Raw genomic sequence first — 19,737 nt, forward strand, 5'->3', positions numbered from 1 at the left:
GTCGATATGTATTGTGAATCGCTAAAACAAAATCTCCAGAAGAGAGTTATGTGAATGGGAGGGTGCGTTTTCTGGTGTATTGCTACATGATTCCCTAAGCAGTTGCCCTGACACCACTCAGTGTCCACAGAAATCTCCATACATCACAAGTCACCTTTTATGAAGACACCTGGTGACACTTTGATTCTGCTTATCATGTGAGTAGATATAATTTACTGTAATCATCCTCATATAGATGTAATCATGTGGATCCCATGACTCTAATTTGAAGAAGAACAAAATAATTATTCCCCAGCATCCTGACCAACATTTACCCCTCAATCAACATCACAAAACTCAGTAGATACAGCCATAATCACATTGCTGATTGTGGGAGTTTGCTGTGCCCAGATTAGCTGCATGTTTCCTAATATTACAGCAGTGAGCACACTTCAAAAATAATCTATTGGTTTAAAATGATTGAGACATTTTGAGGTTATGAAAGTGCTGCATAAAAGCGAGACTTTTAAGCCTTTCACTTAGAGAATCTCAGTGCTTCCATGATTGAAGATCTATGTCTCATCTAGCCAATGGAACTAAATTTGTTCTTGAAAATCAAGTAAATGAGCAGCAACACTGCTATATCTGCCTGATACACCTCTAAGGTATGATTTGGTTGTACTCCCCCTGTCCCATATGCTACTGTTTTACTAGTCTTGTTAAAATAGTTCAGACATAAAAGGTTGTTTCTATCACAGAATGAGAGCTCCAGTTGAGGAACCAAACCTGTCATAGGTGAGATAGCTGAATGGCCTCCTTCTGTGCTAACAATTCTATGATTCCTGAATTCAAATGTGAAAATCCAATTTCAGTTGGGAAGTGCAATACTTTTTTATTTTTAAATCTAATCTTGTTGCATGTCCTCTTTTCAAGGGTAGCTACCCACATTTTGGCATCAGATCCAAAAACTCTCCACCAAGGTGAAAACATAGTACATCTCCTTTATATCCTAAGGGTGGCCACCACAAGTGGAATATTTTACTTTAAATTCCTGGACAGACCATCATAATTTGTGTGTTCCCACTTGGCTTCAAATTTTTATGTGATCAAAGATTCTATGTACCTCGCGATCTGAATTGTGTGCCTGGGTTATTCCTGAATTAGGTTAACGCAGTACAGGAGATATAATTCTGTCCAGAGAAACTAAGTGTCATCAGATTGAGAATTAATGCTGGTGTTGGGTTAAATGCCAACTTGTGTAAAGAGTGGTTTCTGTAAATCACTTGAGACGTTGCTGCACCAATTCCTGCATACATCTTCGTCTGAGGCTAAATGAATTTGGCATTTAGAACAGCAAGAGAAACTGGTAAGGAATGACAAATTAGACTTTTTGTCCCCTCCTCCAGTGGACCAATCCACAGTCTCCTCTAGGAGGGGTGACTAAACAATCAAGAAGGAGAAATTCTCACCCACCCTCTCTCCCAGACGGACAACAGATTTAATAGTCCAAGTGATAAATATCAATCTATATTCTTTAGTGCAATTCCGCAGTTGATATTTTTTAACCCATGGAGGGGTTTATTACACTTATTACACTATTACACGGAATATTCTCCATGAATTATGATGTTTGTTGTTTATGTACAGTGTGAATAAACTCATTTGCACAACATTATTCTGATTATTTTAAATTTGATGCATATCAATTAAACTCTCATTAAAAAGTTGATAACCAGGTCAGTTAAGCATACCAATGCACATGTAATCAGACATTGTTTGTTTGAATTAACCTACCTTCAATAGCAGTGGAAATTCCTAAACATCTGGATTTATTGCTTTACTTAAATAGTCAGAGAATAATTTTTTCTGTAGCTAATCAGCCGTCATTTTTTTTCCACTTTCAGGCTTCATTTCATACAGTTCAATTGCCGAACAAACAAGGTAAAAACTTGCTTTTATTTATTCATTCACAGGACGTCGGCATCGCTGGCTAGACCAGCATTTATTGCCCATCCTTAATTGTCCTTGAGAAGGTGGTGGTGAGCTACCTTCATACATCCACAACAGTTCATATGGTGTAGATATACACACAAGTTAGGAAGGGAGCTCCAGGATTTTGACCCAGTGACAGTGAAGGACTGGTGATATAGCTTCACGTCAGGATGGTGTGTGGCTTGGAGGGGAACTTGCATGTGGTGATAGACGTCATTTATTACATTTGCGAGTATGCTTCTTGTTTATGCTGAGCTGGTCTAAGCGGTTTAGTTGTTGAGGTTTTTTATTTCTTTTTGGTATGAGTGTGACACCAGCAAGGCCATCATTTATTGCTCAACCCTAGTTGCCCTGAGGGCATTAAGAGTCAATGGGGTAATGTGGGACTAGAGTCACGTAGGATACCAGCAGGGGCTCCTTTCCCTGAAGGACAATAATGAACCAGTTGAGTTTTTGCAACAATCTGGCAGCTTCATTTTCATTGTTGATTGACAGTATCCCACAATTCACCTCAAATATTTAATTCATTTTCACAAATTTCCATGGTGGGATTTGAACTCAGAAACTCCAAGTTGCTAAAAGTCAATACCATAATTACTATTAGTGCTGGGATGGGTGAATATTAAGTTATATTCATTTTCTTTTCTCAAGTCTTTCCTCTACTGGGCATTATTCCTCAACTGAGGCGCTGGCCAGGCTTGGGCATTGTAGCAGGCTCCTTGCAATCTATTGTCCATAGCTGACTGTAAGGATATGTGGGCAACTTGTCTTCTTATATTTCACTTCACTCTGCTTGGCACTTCTCAATAACAGCACTGCCTTAATTAGAAAGTCACTATTAGGGCATTGCATGTTAAACCAGGCAATACCATCTGCATTATGAAACGAAACCAGAACAAGAGATCAAACAGCATCTGAAAAGATAGATTAATATTTCAGAAACTAATCTTTTCTTTGAACTGCATGCAAAGCATTCACCTTGTGATATCTCCTTTTAGTTGTTGACAAATTTGTTTACTTACAGCCTTCCCTGGGAAGGAGGGCTGTGGGTGAGTGGGGTAATTATCAGATTTATTTCATTTTACTTTGCCCTAATGTCCTCTGTAGAGTGTTCATTCACACTTGGAAGTAAAACAAATAATGACAATATTAAATATCATTTATTTAGCAGCTGTAGCATCCCAAGTTGCATCACAAATATGTACTGAGGCAGGAAGGAAGAGATTAGCAGAGGTGATGAACAGTTTGGTCATCAGACACTCTGAGGCCTCTTTTAGAGATGGAGAGGGGTGATGAGAGGTTTAAGTCGGGGGTGGGGGTGGGTGGTGGGGGGGGTGGGGGGGGGGATGTTGGGGGTGGGGGTGGATGGGGGGGTTGGGGGTGGGTGGGGGGGTTGGGGGTGGGGATGGATGGGGGGGTTGGGGGTGGGTGGGGGGGGTGGTGCAGGCGGGTGGTGTGGGTTACAGTCCCAGAGTTTAGGACCCAGGCTGTTGAAGGGTCCCCTCTCAATGTAGGGATCAGAATATACAAAAGATCAGATTCAGAGGAGTGGAATGCATAAATAAAGTGGAATAAGGCAGTGGAGGGATTTTTATGCAGGAGGAGAGGCCAGTATAGATCAACAAGCATGGAAAGTGGACAAGTTCATCTTTGTGGAGATAAGTGACAGAGGTTTGAACAAATGAATTTTATAAACATCACAAGGCTTGGATTAACAAATGTCCAGTTCCAATTTTATTGTCTTTATTTGTAAAAGCCAGGGCCTTTTTAACTTTCAAGAGAGTCATTTAAGGATTATTTTGCCAGTATAATAAGGCATAATCCAGATTTCAAGTAATTGGACAAAAAGTTATTCGTTCTGTTCACTTTATTGAAAAATAGGAGTTCAGAGCAGGACTCAGCCATTCGGGCCTGCTTCACCATTCAATAAGATTTGCCACAGTCACTGATGCTAAATACCAATTCAAATTGAGTGAAAGCTACCGGTGCTCTTTCTGTACAATAGTGTATGTTAATGTTACTGCACTAATAACCCTGAAAAACGTGAGTTAATACTTCCACTATGGCAATTAGTGAATTTGAATTCAGATCAGTAAAAAATCCAGTTGGGTCATAGACATCCTTTGGGGAAGCAAACCTGCCATCCTTAGCTGGTATGACTATATGTGACTCCAATCCCAAACTAACTTGCTTATCTTTTAACTGCCCTCAGAAATGGTCTAGCAAACCATTCAATTATATAAAATCTGAACGGTAAGGAATGGGTAGTCAAGGCCATCATGTCCAACAATGCTCACATCCTGAGAATATTTTTTTTTAATGATTCCTCTACATTCCAGGTTCATTGACTCAAGCAATCAATGAGCTGACTGCTGCTGTCTCCCAGCTTATACATATCTACTGCAACAACTTTGACACTGACTATCAAGTTGCCCATGCTGGTGCCATGGAAACAGTATCAGTATCACAGGCAGAGCTGAACACCACACCTTTGAACTTCAACATTTATGCTGTGCACGGAATCCCAAGTGCCTGGGCTGCAAGGTGAGCTGAATTGTCCATTGTTCCATAGTTCATAGTTTCAGCCTTCACTCAGTTGGTACCACTCTCACCTTTGAGTTGGAAGATCATGGGTTCAAGTCCCACTCTAGAGACTTGAGCACCGTACTGAGGGAGTGCTGCACTGTCAGAGGTGCATCTTTCTGATGAGACGTTAAACCTGTCTGCCCTATCAGGTAGATGTAAAAGATCCCACGGCACTGTTTGAAGGAAAGCAGTGGAGCTTCCCTGGCCAATACTTATCCCTCAACCAACATCTAAAAAACAGATTTTCTGGTCATTATCATATCGCTGATTGTGAGAGCTTGCTATGTTCAAATTGCTTGTCAAGTTTCCCAAATTACAACAGTGAATATACTTCAAAAGGACTTATTAATTTTCTCATACATTTCAGTTCTTGAACAGCCACAACTTAACCCCTTCAAAATGGCTTACTATAAATAGTTTACCAAATTCATTGCTGTTCTGATGTCATATTGACTTTTTTCAGTGTGACATGATTCATTGTTTGTGGAAAAGTTAATTTAAAGAGTTAAAACTAAGAGAGAACTCTGCCTCTTCCTTCCTGCCTCCATACCTTTCCATTCAGAGCCAGCCAAAACACTAGCAGACTTCCCATTATTTTCCATCCAATATATGAAATTCCATGATTAATAAGTACCTATGGTTTAATATTAAATGCTGCCATCCATCTTTGCAAATGTTATTTTTAGCCCTATCGATCGCAGCTTAATGTACTTGAAGCTGTGGTGGGCCTTAACATTTCTCATCACTAATTTAACCAATCTTTGAGTGACAGCTGATAACAGCTGAACTTTGTGATTTTGCTGAAACAGGAATGCCCACGATTGACTTTTGGTTTCTTTCTCTTGATGTAGCTACGAGAATTTATTTGTGTCTTGTTTGTTAATCTACGGAGGTAAGGAATTGTGCCAACGGGTGAAGACGGAAGAAATTTCCATCACAAAATCTTCCCTTTTCCTTGTGGCCCGATGGAATCAGAGGTAAGTGCAGCGTGCTGAAATCATCACAGGCTCACAAGAGTCAACCTGGTTTCATTATTGGATGCTACTGAACGTTTTTTGTTTTCTGGTTGCAATTAAAAATTGAGATATGCAGCAAAAGAAATGCAACAGAATCTTCCGAATAAATAATTTAATCCACACAAAAAAGGTTTTATATTGTGTTCTGATGAGGAGAGATTGGAATCTGAAGTCAGTGCTCTGGTTTGGGTCATGTTTGACAGGCAGATTCTGTGTTGCATGGAAAGTGCATTTTGCAGATCATTTCTTAGTTCCAGATAAGCAGACTTTATATTAACAATTGGAATTTCATCACTAGTCGTCCTTCAGACAGACTTGTGATTAGGAACAACTGCATTTTAAATATTTTATTTTGTGTGGGATGAGGCAAGATAAAGTATAAACAGCTCACAAATCCTACTGCTTCCCATACACAATAGTGAAGACCTTGGGCAATATCCATCAGTTGACTTAATTGTGCGGACTAGTCATGCACTGGGTCAAAATCCCTGGAACTTCCTATCTAACAGCACTAAGGGAGAACCTTTACCACGTGGGCTGTAGCGGCTCAGGGTGACTGCTCACCATCCCCTTCTCTAGAGCAACAAGGGATGGGTAATAAATGTCAGCCTTGCCAGTGATGCCCATATCCCGAGGATAAATTTTGGGGGAAAAAAAGAATGACTTTCTGGTTTGGACTAAACAAGTTGCCGTTTCCATTTCAGAATATACATGCCCATTGAAATTGCACAATTGCCCTGTGAAGTGACACTCAACCTGACATTGCATGGATATCGTACCACCGCTGGAAACTACTCGGATGCCAGCAGGCACTCCAAAAATGCTGAAAGCTTAGCAAGTGTCTCCATGCCTCTCTACAGCTCTAAATTGTAAGTTCACAAAAGCAGTGACCTACTGGTCTGACTCTACATGACAGGGTGATTATTTAGACATTTCAAATGGGGCATTGGACATCATGATGGCCCTCCTGGCCAATCAGAAGCCCCAGTTCACATTATCACAAGACATTATCAGAGGTCAGAGAATTATCTATAGCACACTCTCAGAACATTGCCCGTTTCTATAGCAACACACAGCCCCTTTCACACACCACTGAGATTTTTCCATTTTTAACATTCTGATGGCGGATACATTTCCTTTTTATTCCCATTAATTTATTCCATGTAGAGGATTATTTTTGTGTTGCGAAATAGAATATTTTGACACATTTGGTTCTGTACCAATAGTACAGCTAGTGTGCAGTTTCTCTGCTCCAAAGGTTTGCCTTGACTTCAGAATAGTTACTCCTAGTTACTTGCTTCCTAATCCGTCATATTTACATGTTATCATAAATCAAAGAGTGTTTTCTACAACGTAACTCTTCCTTTTTCAAATACTCTGCACCATATTCTGATACAATTTACATGGGGGGGGAAGCAAAGAAATATTCCACTGTGTTTGCATAGAATCTGAAAAGACTCCTCACTTTAGGACAACTACATATATCCTTGAATCATAAAGCACATGAGGAGGACATTCAGCCCATCATGCTTATGCCAGCTCTTTGAAAGAGTTAATCAATTAATCCCATCCTGCCTGCTGTTTCCCTATAGCCCTGCAACTTTTTCTTTTTTAAGTATAGATCCAATTCTGTTTTGAACTATTGTTGCTATTGAATCTGCTTCCACCGACAAGCAGGTGGAGAAATTTTCGGAGCTGCCCATGCTTGTCACAATAACTTTGCCAAAAAATCCTGTGCGTACAGGAGTTCTGGCTAAAAGACGGCATGGGGAGGGAGCAGCTTTGAGAAAATTCCCCAGCAAAATCAAAAAGGCAAAAGCTTCAGGACAAATTCAGAGAGGCTGCGCTCCAGATCAAAGCCTCAAGGCATAAGTAGGAGACCCAGACATCTCTCTGATTCACGCTCCTTTCCAGCGAGGGAGTGCCCCTCACTGAATTTCCTCTTTGTGGCTAATTAGAAACCATTATAACCAGTGAATGGTCTAAGTATAGGCAGTATAGAATAGCTCGACTTAAAAATCTGCATGCAAAATAAAATGTGATCGTCATTTAATTAGTGCAATTAGTAAAAGTGACATATTCCTCATTTTGAAACAGAGTGTTGGTCCAAAGAACAAAGCTATTGTGTCTTGTCCCGGCTAACACCAACCAAGCAGACAGCTTGATCCTGCAGGTGAGCAATGTTGCACTTCAGTTGAATTATGCAATAAATATAAAGAAAGAACAAGTTGGAACAATGCCAGATAAAATAATGCAACCTGTTGCCAGGCTACCGAAGTCAAAAAGGGCTATGTCATAATGGTGTCATTAAAGCTCCCTTTGTATTTTTTATAATGATTGCATTTAAGAGGAGTGGACAGGGTACAAGTGCACATAAATGATGAAATAAAATGTATGATTTATTTGGGTGTTTTAAAATTTTGAATTGTCTGCAATGTTTACTACAGTGATTAACTGATCAACTATCAGCCATATGGGTGAGAAGCCACATCTTTATATGCCCAGTGATGAAGTAATTGAATATTATACTGGCATGACAAGTCATTACCATCTAGTGATGTGGGCAAGAATGAATTAAGTGCAGGATTATTTACAGTACTCACAGGTTCTAAATCGTAGAATGTACTGTACTTAGATCTCCAGATGGCATTTGATAAGGTGCCATATCAAAGGTTATTGCGGGAAATAAAAGCTCATGGTGTAGGGGGTAACATATTGGCATGGATAGAAGATTGGCTAGCTGACAGGAAGCAGAGAGTAGGCATAAATGGGTCATTTTCTGGTTGGCAAGATGTAATGAGTGGTGCGCCACAGGGACCAGTGCTGGGGCCTCAGCTTCTTACACTGTATATAAATGACTTGGATGAATGTGGATGAAATGTTTTGGGCAACTAGGGATGGGCAATAAATGCTATCCCAGCCAGCGAAGCCCACATCCCGTGAATGAATTTTTTAAAAAAGTACCGAAGGTATGGTTGCTAAATTTGCTGATGGCACAGAGATAGGTAGGAAAGTATGTTGTGAAGGAGACACAAGGAGGTTAAGTGAGTGGGCAAAGATCTGGCAAATGGAGTAAAATGTGGAAAAATGTGAAATTGTCCATTTTGGCAGGAAGAATAAAAAAGAAGCATATTATCTAAATTATTTAAGGAAAAATGTAAATGCATTGGAAGCAGTTCAGAGAAGGTCTATTAGACTAATACCTGGAATGAGCGGGTTGTCTTATGAGGAAAGGTTGGACAAGTTAGGCCTGTATTCTTTGGAGTTTAGAAGAGTAGCTAATCAGCATTTCTATGTTGATACATGGCCCATGTGATTCATAGTGCTGTGGAGTTGGGCATTGTGAGGGGAAGGGTCTAAGACATCCCTGAAATCTCACAGACAAGGTTAGTCTACCAGGATCTCAGAGAGAGAATGTTCTTGTGGTTCATGCTGAGATTGAAAAGACCAAATTCATGAGGAGTTAAAACAAGGCTGGAAGATTCATCTAGCTTGTGCTACAGGAAGAATCTCTGAAGAGAAAAAAACCTCACTGTGAAAGATATTTCTGAGATTAAAAGTTCCCAGGCTGCAAAAGAATAAGGACAGAATTAAACCCTCGGGAGGTAAGTATCATCTTGGACTGGGTCCGGAAGAACTGAATGTCTACTCGAGCGACAGCTTAGAGTATATCTGTAAAGTGTGTTTTCAGTTGTGCTAAAAGAGAAAGCGGATGTTCTGTTTTGTGGTTTAAGGTATAAACTGCCTACAAAGATAGAGTTTAGTCAACAGTGCTTTAATCTTTTATTACAGTAAACGTCTTAAAATGTGAAATCTTGTTGTTGACTGCATTCAGCTATAAACTGGAAGGTCGAATTTCTTTTTAAAAGTTATCGGTCTCTAAGGAGATTATAACAATTGTTTGTCTACACGCACTGTAAAGACTTGAGCATGAATATAGAGAAATTGGGTGAAATACTCAAGGATAGATTGCACCCATGGAAACTGTGCCCAGCAAGGAATCAGTTTCTGCAGGAAATGGCAAGGCAAAATTGACAAGAAAATGAATATTATTCCAGTGCCTTGATTTGATGAAAGATTGGACAGTTTTGTGGTTATGCACCAAAATAAATCAATTAGGGAGCAGATGAAATATCCAACACAGAACTTAATGAAGTCAATCAGCTGGGAGAAAATGTGGGTATTTCTGGAGTTAACTTTCTATTCAGCTGAAGATGCCATCCTTTATTCCTGTTTGCAAAACAAATCAAAACCTTGGCTATGTTCCCAACATTTGGTGAGTTATGGTAAGCTGAAGGAAACTTTTTAATAACTAGACGTTTTTGTTTTCATTTATAGAGAGTAAATGTTTCACTGATCTGAGAATTAAAAATTGTAATTTCTTATCCTACGAGTTGTAAGGGATTGTTATGAAAGTAGTTCCAGACGGAGCTATATGCTACTGTTCATATGGCACTGGTGTGGAGGGCAAATGGGAGTGATAACTCAGAATAAATGCTACATGGGTACTTCACTGGAAACAGAGCCGTAAACCTTTACTTATAATAAGGAATCTGAGTTACATGGAAAGATTACGGTTGTCTGTTCGGCCCTTCCCCGTGGCGACTTTGGTGGTGGGAGAAGCATTTAATCAGGAGGGAGGATGGCCGATTGGGACCATGCCACCTCCCCACTTCGACCTCTGTTAGGTCCGTGACAGGAAGGCCCATGGACGGCCTTCCAGGCCCACTGTCAATTGAGGCCTTTAAGTGGACAATTAAAGGGCTGGTATTAACCAGCAGCAGGTGGGGGACTCATGCAGGGAGCATAACAAACAATCTGTGGGGTCCCTCGTTCAAACGCACTCAGAGGGGTCTTGCATTGGGAAGGGGAGTTGGGCCGCTGAGAGTCACCCCCTGCCTTAGCCACGCTCCCCACTCCTCCCCCGTCACTGACCTCCCACCAGCATTTGCATCTGGGATCCATGATAATTCTAGGCCTCGGGTGGGGGGTCGCACCGGCAACAGCCACCTCCCCCCCAGTGGCGCTGCTGTTCAATAGAGGTGTTGGCCTCTAATTGGCTGGCAGCTCTCAGTGGGTGGGACTTCTATCCCTGAGGTCCTTGATCCCCGGGAAGGCTTGCCCAAGTGCCTGAGTGGAAAAAGATTCAGCGGGCCTTCCCGAAAAGAGGTAATATACCTCCACAAGATTCTTCCCTCCATCTCCTTCTTTAGAATTTTTTTCAAACTGAGGCTGGAATTGTCCAGCCCCATTGGTGTTGGGCACCATGGTGAGTGGGGGTGGAGGGGGAAACAACAATATGGCGAGAAGGCCAAAAATTGGTTTCACACCGTCATGAACCCAGTTGGCGACCGTGTGTTCCACCCATCAATGTCGGGCCACGTTTCCTGCTGCCACACGTTGGCAATGTTATTTTAATACCTACGCTTCTAATTATAAGCCCTGCTCACCAGAACCATCCCCCCATGTCAAATTTACCACCCATGTCAGTGTGACTTCAGAAAGATGTGTTTCACAACTGCCTTTAAAAAGGCGCGCACCTGGTGAGCTGAACTTCGAGGGGAACTCGGAGGCGAGCGCACACAACCTTGCGCAGCACTCACAAGCATCGCCTGTAGGACGTCGCAGCATTTGCGGAGAGGCACAGGCAAGTCGCTTTTTCCTGGCTGGCTTTCAGTACAGTGCCAAGGCAAGGACTCAGTGCGGGTCAGACTGGAGTGGTGGCAGCAAGGCATCACAGACTGAAGGAAATAATCAAGCACCCTCAAGGGGTGAGGGATGCAGCCACACATTTGGAAAAGCTTGTCAAAAGTGAGCATTCCTCCGCAGCTGAGACCGTTCAGCTGCAGCTCCATTGATATGCTTGGAGTCGGGCCTCTGAAGCATTTCTGTTCACTCAAGCAATGCAAATGCATGAAAGTGCCACCAAATGCTCCAAAATCTCTCACCCCTTGGGTGCAGAATGCAAATTAAGGTGCATTTTAGGGGCAGCAGAGTAATTGGCCAACTGGGCAAGTTGTACAATCCCCTTGCAAAAGGTGGCCATGGTGCAGTCACTGGCAGAGGCGCTCAGAGCCCCTTGCTGTTTCTTTATTAAGGTTTGGGCCAGTATCCATTACGGATCAAGCTAACAGCTCAGCCTTGCAGTGCGAGTTAGGAGAATGCCTGTTCCTGAGCTGAGAGCACAGCATGCAGTCCTGCGGCCGAAGCTGCCGCCAATCGGTCAAGTGGAGTGAGGTGGAGGTGGGTGGGGCTTTGGACAGCCAATGAGCACACTGCACACTGGCCATCCAAGTGGTGGCCAGCACTCTCCTGCATGCTTGAAGGGGCCTTCAGACTTAACCAGGAGAGGTTCTTAGTACACTCCTGTTAACCCTCGTGTCTCTCTGTTTGATCCTGCAGAAGGAGAACATCAGGATCATGGAGCCTGGTGATTTAGTGGTGTGCCTCATGGCTTACAGGGAGCAGGGAGGAAGAAGAACAGGGCGCCTGGCTTGGCAAAGGGAGGAGCACCTCCCTCAAGATGAAGGGGTGGCAGGACCTGCTGTGCACGCAGCTGAAGATCCACAGAGAGCCGTCACTCATTGCTGCCGCTATAGACCCAGGGTCTATAGATGGCACTTGTCATTCCTGCAGATGACAGAGAACCAGTGTCGCCAAAAACTGCGAATGTCTAGGGAATTGGTCAGTCACATATACCATCTGCTGCAGGATTTGGTGACACAGAGACATGGAGGGCATCTGCTGCCAGTCGCTGTGAAAGTGACCACAGATCTCAATTTTTACGCCAGTGGCTCCTTTCAGGGCTCCACAGGTGACCTGTGTGGGATCTCACAAGCCTCCACCCACAAGTGTATCCAGGAGGTCACAGATGCCATCTTCATGAAGGCACAGAACTTGTGCATTTCGCCTGGGAGCAAGAAAGCCAGGAAGCAAGAGAGCTGGGATTTGCGTAGATCTCAGGCTTTCCACAGGTGCGGTGTGCCATCGATTGCACTCACATGGCACTTAGATATCCGTGGCAATGAGCAGTCAACAACATCAACCGCAAGGGCTTTCACTCACTGAATGTTCAGCTGGTGTGCAACCACCACAAACACATCCTGCAGGTCAGCGCACGATTCCCAGGGATTGTTCACAACTCATACATCTTTAGCAGGTCTCAGATACCTGACATCTTCCAGGGTCCACAGAGGCTGCAGGGAAGATTCCTCAGGGAGAAGCGCAACTCACAGAGGACGTGGCTGATGACGTCCATCCGGCAGCCTCAGACTGCAGCAGAGTGATGGTATAACAAGGGCCATACCGCGACCTGGACTTTGGTGGAGCAAACAATAGGCATTTTGAAAATGAGGTTCCGATGCCTCAACAGGTCCGGTAGAGCACTGCAATACAAGCCCCAGGTGGTATCGCGCTGCGTGCTGCACAACCTGGTGCTGCAATGGGACCTGGCTGAGGAGGAGTTGGAAGAGCTGCACGTATCCTCCGATGAAGAGGACATTGAAAGGGATGATGATGATGAGGTCCTTGAAGGTGAGGATGCCAGCGATGAAGCCATCGCTCTGGCCAGTTGAAGCAGACGTGCTCGGGAGGCCCTCATAGCCGCAAGATTCATGGAGGATGATGCCGAGATGCAGTGAGGACAGGCCTGACATCCTCACCTTGCATTTGTGAACCTTTGACTCCTGTGTGGCTGATGGCAGCACACATACCCTCAGTGCTCAGGCTCATGTCATAGAGACATAGCAGAGGCCCTAATAGTTGCAAGGAGGATGATGACGGCATGCAGTGAGGACACTCCATCGATCTTCACATTGCTTCTGTGAATGTCTTGACTCCTGTCTGGCCGAGGGCAGTTCGCTTGTGCTCTGTGATCAGGGTCATATCGTGGAGACGCAGCCATGAAACTTTAAATGTACCTCATCCTTTGTCAGCCTTCGGCACATGACCCCTTCAGAAACACAGCGTCACCGGTCACAGATGCTGATGGGATGGGGGAGCCAGCCCCTCCTTAAAGGTGCTGAGAGCTCACAGAGAGAATGATGGAACTCTGTGATGCCTGCCCACTACATTCTGGCAGCAATGACCAGCTTCATCGAGGTGCAGGCATCACTAATGTGTCCAGTGAATGTGAAGCTGGACTGTCACTTTGGTCTGAAGGTTACACACTGCACAGGGAAGAGGCCCTGGACTGAGGCGCCTGCCTTTACCTTGTGCAGGAACCAAAGTTTCACATCTGAGTGACACAAACACTGCTCATCATAATGAGGAGCATAGGCAAGGAGACATTCTTGGGAGTTTATTTACAACAGTGAACATTAAGTGCAAATGCTTAACACCCATACCCAGGCTGTGCAACTACATCTTCTTAACTTTCCTAACCCTACCGCTATGTCTTGATGCTCCCCGGACATCCACAGCAGCGGTGGAGGCAGCCTGCTGACTGCTCTGCCCTGTCTGTGATGACCTTGGCGGGCATCCTCTGGAAGGCTAAGACATGGAGGGCCCCGGCCTGCTTTCAGGGTCCTGCTGTCTGTCAGTGGCATTCTACCTGGCCTGTGGAACTGGAGCTGCTGCGGTCACAAGATAAAGGGATTGGGGTTGGCTGGACAGTCTTGGAGTCACCTGGGTGGATGGCCAAGGTGTGCACCTGCTGATCCTCCCCTCTATGGGTGCCCAAGAGTCCCTGGCTGACTCCTTGAGGAGAAGGAGAGGCTGGAGTGAGATCAAGCTGTCCCGCACCCCTCTCACATTGACACTGTTGGAGACCAACTATGGTGTCAGTGATGAAGTTCAGCTCGTGCAGCAGTGCAGGACCAATGTCCTGGACCAAGGTCTCCATGGCAGCCGCCGTCCTACCAGTGTTGACCTTGGTGCATTGGCATGCTAACGCTATCACCTCAGACTGAAGGCGGACGGACTCCTCCATCATGTTTTGCAAACTGAGGAGTGCAGTGGACATCCCTTCCCGATGTTCCCAAGCTTGCCTTTGCAGCTCCAGCAACTGAGGTATGATCAAGTCCAGAGGCTCATCATCTGATTCTGACTCAAACTCAGGAGATTTCTGGCCTCCAGCAGTCTTCTGAGTGCCGGACACCGGGGAAGTCCCTGCCGCCACCTGCTGTGGATCAGACAGTGCGATGTGCCTTCCAGATTGTGACCCCGAGGCTACTCTAGAACTAGGTCCCAACTGAGGTGTGTGTCTCTGCGCTGGTGGAGGATGTGGGTGACGGTCCTTCAATTAGGGTGTCATCTTCTTCCGAGGTGTCTTCGGGGCTTGAGTCGAGGACTTGGCTCATGGACCCCCTTGGCTGTTTCCCAGGTGTGGCTGTGAAAGCAAGGAGAGATAATTAGTGCATGACAGGGGACTGCGGAACAGGGGAACTCACTCACAGCATGGTTGTCTGATAGATGTTGCACTGCTGGTTCCTCACTTGGTTGAGACTGCCGGCCTCACCAACAGCACAGGAACGGTCCAGATCCTCACCCGCCAGCTGGATGACTCTATTTTCCAAGTCTGTGAGGACCTTGATGTCACGCATTCCTCCACCAGCCTGCGACCTCTCCCTTTTGATGTGTGCCAGCTTGAAGACAGATAGAGAGAGTATAAGCAGGATGCCTGCCAGGCCAGATGAGAAGGATGCCTGGCATATGTGGGTGGTGAGTGGTGCCATGGACGGGATGAGGACATGATCTGCAGACAGATGAAGGTGTATGTGAGAGAGTGAATGGTGATTTCCCTTGAGCTGGCAGTGAGTGAGATCCCTGTGGATATGTGATGGGTTTGTGAGTGTGTGAGTTGAGAGTGATGAGAAGAGTGACTTACCCTGGCAGAACGGAGGAGGCCATTCATTCTCTTTCGGCACTGGGTGGCTGTCCTCTTTTGCAGGGCATTTGCGGTGATCACTATTACCACCGCCTCCCCTGCTGGATTTGTCACCTTGCTTGCTGGTCTTTGCCTAGAGCAGGGTAGAGGACATCACGGCAGACTTCCACTGTGTCCAGTTGGCACCTGAGGGAGGTGTCTCTAAATTTGGGGGCAGCTTGTTTCCTCCCTTTGGCAGCCGTGACTTTGCAGCAGCTTCTGATGCCTTAGAGAGTGCTAGTTCTGTGCCCTTTAAATGTGGCACCCAGTTTACTGAAGGCCTGATGTGACGGCAGGGCGGGTGAATCAGATGCTGCCCCGCTAGCAATCCGACGTGTTTCCCGGGAATGCATTATTAATGAGGCAGGACACACCGTGAATGCGACATTATGCCGCTACCACACTTTGTGCAAATCCAGGACAATTCCTCCCTGAGAAGATTAATAGTGGATTTAGCAGAAAGGTGCAAAATGATGAAAGGCATTAGTCAAGATCCACATGGGTAGATTGTTTCCTTTGACTGATGAATCAAAGATATGAGTTGGTGATCTTAAGTAAAGCCTGAGACTGAAAGAGATTAGGCAGAATATTTTAACATGCACAGTTACCAGAATCTGGAATGAATGATGTGAAGCTGATTAAGGCATTCATAATGGTACCGGATAACTACTTAAAGCAGAAGTACAAGCATAGGGAAAGCAGAAAAATTAGATTAATCTGGGGGATAAGCAGCAAGTAAAGGAAACTGTGAAAATTCAGCCCCCAGTTAGATCCTAAATGGGGGAAGAAGGCAAATGGCCTTCCTGTTCTTTGATTTCTTTGTTTCTGTGATCTGTGGGAATTGTAAATAAAATTTGCATTTCTACAGCACCTTATCATGACAAAACATCTTAATGTGCTCCATGCAATGGATTACTTGGAAATAGACTATGTGCAATTATAACATTTAAGTGTTTGGTTTGGCTGCTGCCTATTATTGATTGTAGCAATATAATGGCAACGAATTTCAAGACTATTTCTTGCCACTGTGTTAAGGTATATGTCCAGTATACTAAATACACCTCATATTTTAAATGCAGATAAATTTCCCAGCCTCTCCGCTGGTCACGTTTTTGCGACCCGCTCCTGCAGTCGAATATCAGTATTTCACTGATATAGATGAAGTGTCCAGAAAACAGATTACAAACATCCAGCAGAAACATTCCCTGCTTTTGTAAGTACTTCGTGTGTGTGAGAAGCATCTCATTGGCCATGTTCTTGGAAACTAATTCTCACGTCTCATCGATGACATGATTGCTGGTCATACTTTTTTCTTTCAAAGAGCAAGCGGTAGCACCATAGGCCAAAGGACCTCCTGCTGTGCTGTGTGATTCAATACAGCTATTCAAATTGGTTAATAAATAAGGACAAGTCTATGTTATTTCTGTCTGTCTGTGTGTATTCATCATAGGCAAAATTAATAGAATTTTATTTGAAAATATAGGTAACTCTATAGGTATAGGGAATGCAGTCAACATAGTTTGTATATTCAGAAGGTATTCAAATTGGCATCTCACAGCAAGCCTGTTATGTAAATTGGGTTTTATATTATAAGAAAGAGCATAAAATTCATATCTGTAACTTCTAGCAGCACTACAATGCATTGTTGGCTTTCTTGGGGGCCAGTTGCAATGCCAGTCTCTACCTGTGGCCTGTCCAGCATTCCCCAAGGACATGGATGTGGCAAGATGGGCTCTGCAGTAACAAAAACAAAAATTGCTGGAAAAACTCAGCAGGCCTGACAGCATCTGTGAATAGGAAGACAGAGTTAAGGTTTCGAGTCTGTATGGCTCTTCATCAGAACTAAAGAGAAATAGAATTGTGGTGAAATATAAGCTGTTTAAGGGGGGTGGGGCAGGTGGAGCCAGTTAGAGGGCCAGTGATAGGTGGAGGCAAAGGAGAGATTGCCAAAGATGTCATAAACAAAAGGACAATGGGGTGTTGACGGTGGTGATATTAGCTAAAGGATGTGCTAATGATGACGTTAAGGGTAGAAAGCAGGATGAGCAAGTGACAGATAGCCCTAGTGGGGGTGGGTGGGGAGAAGGGATCGAAATAGACTAAAAGGTGGATATAAAACAATGGATGGAAATAAATTTCAAAAATAATAATAGAAATAGGTGGGAAAATAAAAATATATATATATAAATATATATATAATAATTGTTAGAAAAAAGGGGGATCAAAAAGGGGGTGAGGATGGAGGAGAGAGTTCATGGTCTGAAGTTGTTGAACTCAATGTTAAGTCCGGAAGGCTGTAAAGTGCCTAATCGGAAGATGAGGTGCTGTTCCTCCAGTTTGCGTTGAGCTTCACTGGAACATTGCAGCAGGCCAAGGACGGACATGTGGGCATGAGAGCAGGGTGGAGTGTTGAAATGGCAAGCGACAGGGAGGTCTGGGTAATGCTTGTGGACAGACCGAAGGTGTTCTGCAAAGCGGTCACCCAGTCTGCGTTTGGTCTCTCCAATGTAGAGGAAACCGCATTGGGAGCAGCGAATGCAGTAGACTAAATTGAGGGAAGTGCAAGTGAAATGCTGCTTCACTTGAAAGGAGTGTTTGGGCCCTTGGATGGTGAGAAGGGGAAGTAAAGGGGCAGGTGTTGCACCTTCTACGATTGCATGGGAAGGTGCCGTGGGAGGGGGTTGAGGAGTAGGGGGTGATGGAGGAGCGGATCAGGGTGTCCCGGGCTCTGCAGTACTGCATTTAAAGGGCCAGGCACCCTGATTGCAGGTAAGTTAAATTTTTGGAATGGTTTCTATTGCAGTGTCTGAAAGTATTCTGGAGTGTTTTTAATAGATTTTTTTTTTTGAGTTCCTGCACTTGCCTGAGACTGTAGCCATAGCTTTGCAAGGATGGCAGAGGAGTAGGTGACCTCTGCAACAGGTGTGGAGGCAGCACTCGCAGTGCCTCTGGGTCTGCAACATGACAGAGGGTGGAGCCAAAGCTATGGAGTGGGCAACCTCTGCAACATGCCCCCTGTCCAAGTTGGAGCTCCTTGGCAGTGTCAGAAGGCTGCCTAAGGCCACCCAATGCATCCAGCATCGCGATGTCCATACCCATTCATACACTTTGCTGCTCTTGACTGGTGTGAGGAAGGGAAGCAGGATCACACCATCCAGCAGCCTGTCAGATAGAAGGGCAAGGGTGTGCTGGGAGTTGACAAGGGCATAAGGCAGGAAGATAATTGTCATGCTCAATGTTCTCACCAATGTTGGATGCCATTTGGGCCCCAGCCATCACAACTGGCTCCATTATGCAGAGAACCATTTCCTCCTTAGAGCTCATTGATGTAGGCACTCTAATCTTCTGCTGGTTCTACTCTCCTCCCTTCTATTGTGTGTCACTTTGTCCTGTAAGAGAGAGGGCAGAATGTCAGGGCTTGCGTTGCAGTGTGCCTGGATGATGTGCCTGCCACAGCTGAATAGCTAATGGTGTGTGGAGGCTACATAGATTGGTGTGAGGCAGGCAGCATTGGAATGTGTGTGAGGGTGAGGTGGAGCATCTGGTATGGGTCCTGAGTGCCAGAGAGTGCTGTTGAGTGAGCGTCATGGGTGTGGTGCATTGAGCAGCGTTAGAGTTTGATGTGTAGGTGATGTCTTGTGAAGATGTATTCACTGACCTTGACCACCCATATGAGGCCGTTAGGCTTCTTATGGCACAGCTGCCAGGTCCTTGGGTTCAGATTCCAGGAGTTGACCTTGCTAGCTACCTGCCTCCACTTCCTTTTGAGGGTAGTCCTTGAGGGTCTCTTGGTTCTCTCCAGCATGGTTGAGCAATTAAAATTGGGGATGTGCAGCAGAGCCAAATAGAAGAAGCGCAGAGATCTTAGAGAGTCGTAGAACTAGAGCATGGAAGGAGGAGTTTAACACAATTATAATCACCAAATAAAGGGTACTGAGAAAATTATTCAGACTAAAGACTGACAAGTCCCCAGTTCTTGATGGACTTCATCCCAGAGTCTTAAAAGAAGTGGCTGCTGAGATAGTAGATGCATTTGTTTTAATTTTCCAAAATTCCCTACATTCTGGAAATTAAATGGGAAAATAGCAAATGTAACTCCTCTATTCAAGAAAGTAGGGAGACAGAAAGCAGGAAACTGCAGACAAGTTAGCCTAACACCTGTAATAGGGAAAATGTTAGAATCTATTTAAGGAGGTTATAGCAGGACACTTTGAGGAAGTAACAAACAATGTGGATAAAAGGGAATCTGTAGATATGGTGTATTTGGATTTCCAGAAGGCATTTGAAAAGGTGCTACAT

At 44.5% G+C, this 19,737-nt stretch overlaps 1 protein-coding gene across 1 annotated transcript in view; it reads left to right on the forward strand.

Annotated features, from left to right (window-relative positions):
* Positions 1-19,737, forward strand: part of LOC144687974 (phosphatidylinositol 3-kinase C2 domain-containing subunit gamma-like) — a 232,986-nt gene that overhangs the window by 92,955 nt on the left and 120,294 nt on the right. The window contains exons 10-15 of the mRNA XM_078554634.1: positions 1,884-1,920; positions 4,311-4,515; positions 5,409-5,534; positions 6,278-6,442; positions 7,671-7,746; positions 16,518-16,651. Of these exons, the coding sequence (XP_078410760.1) occupies positions 1,884-1,920; positions 4,311-4,515; positions 5,409-5,534; positions 6,278-6,442; positions 7,671-7,746; positions 16,518-16,651 (743 nt within the window). The remainder of the gene's footprint in view (positions 1-1,883; positions 1,921-4,310; positions 4,516-5,408; positions 5,535-6,277; positions 6,443-7,670; positions 7,747-16,517; positions 16,652-19,737) is intronic.

This window comes from Cetorhinus maximus, chromosome 12, assembly GCF_964194155.1.
Source record: "Cetorhinus maximus chromosome 12, sCetMax3.hap1.1, whole genome shotgun sequence".
Taxonomy (NCBI): domain Eukaryota; kingdom Metazoa; phylum Chordata; class Chondrichthyes; order Lamniformes; family Cetorhinidae; genus Cetorhinus; species Cetorhinus maximus.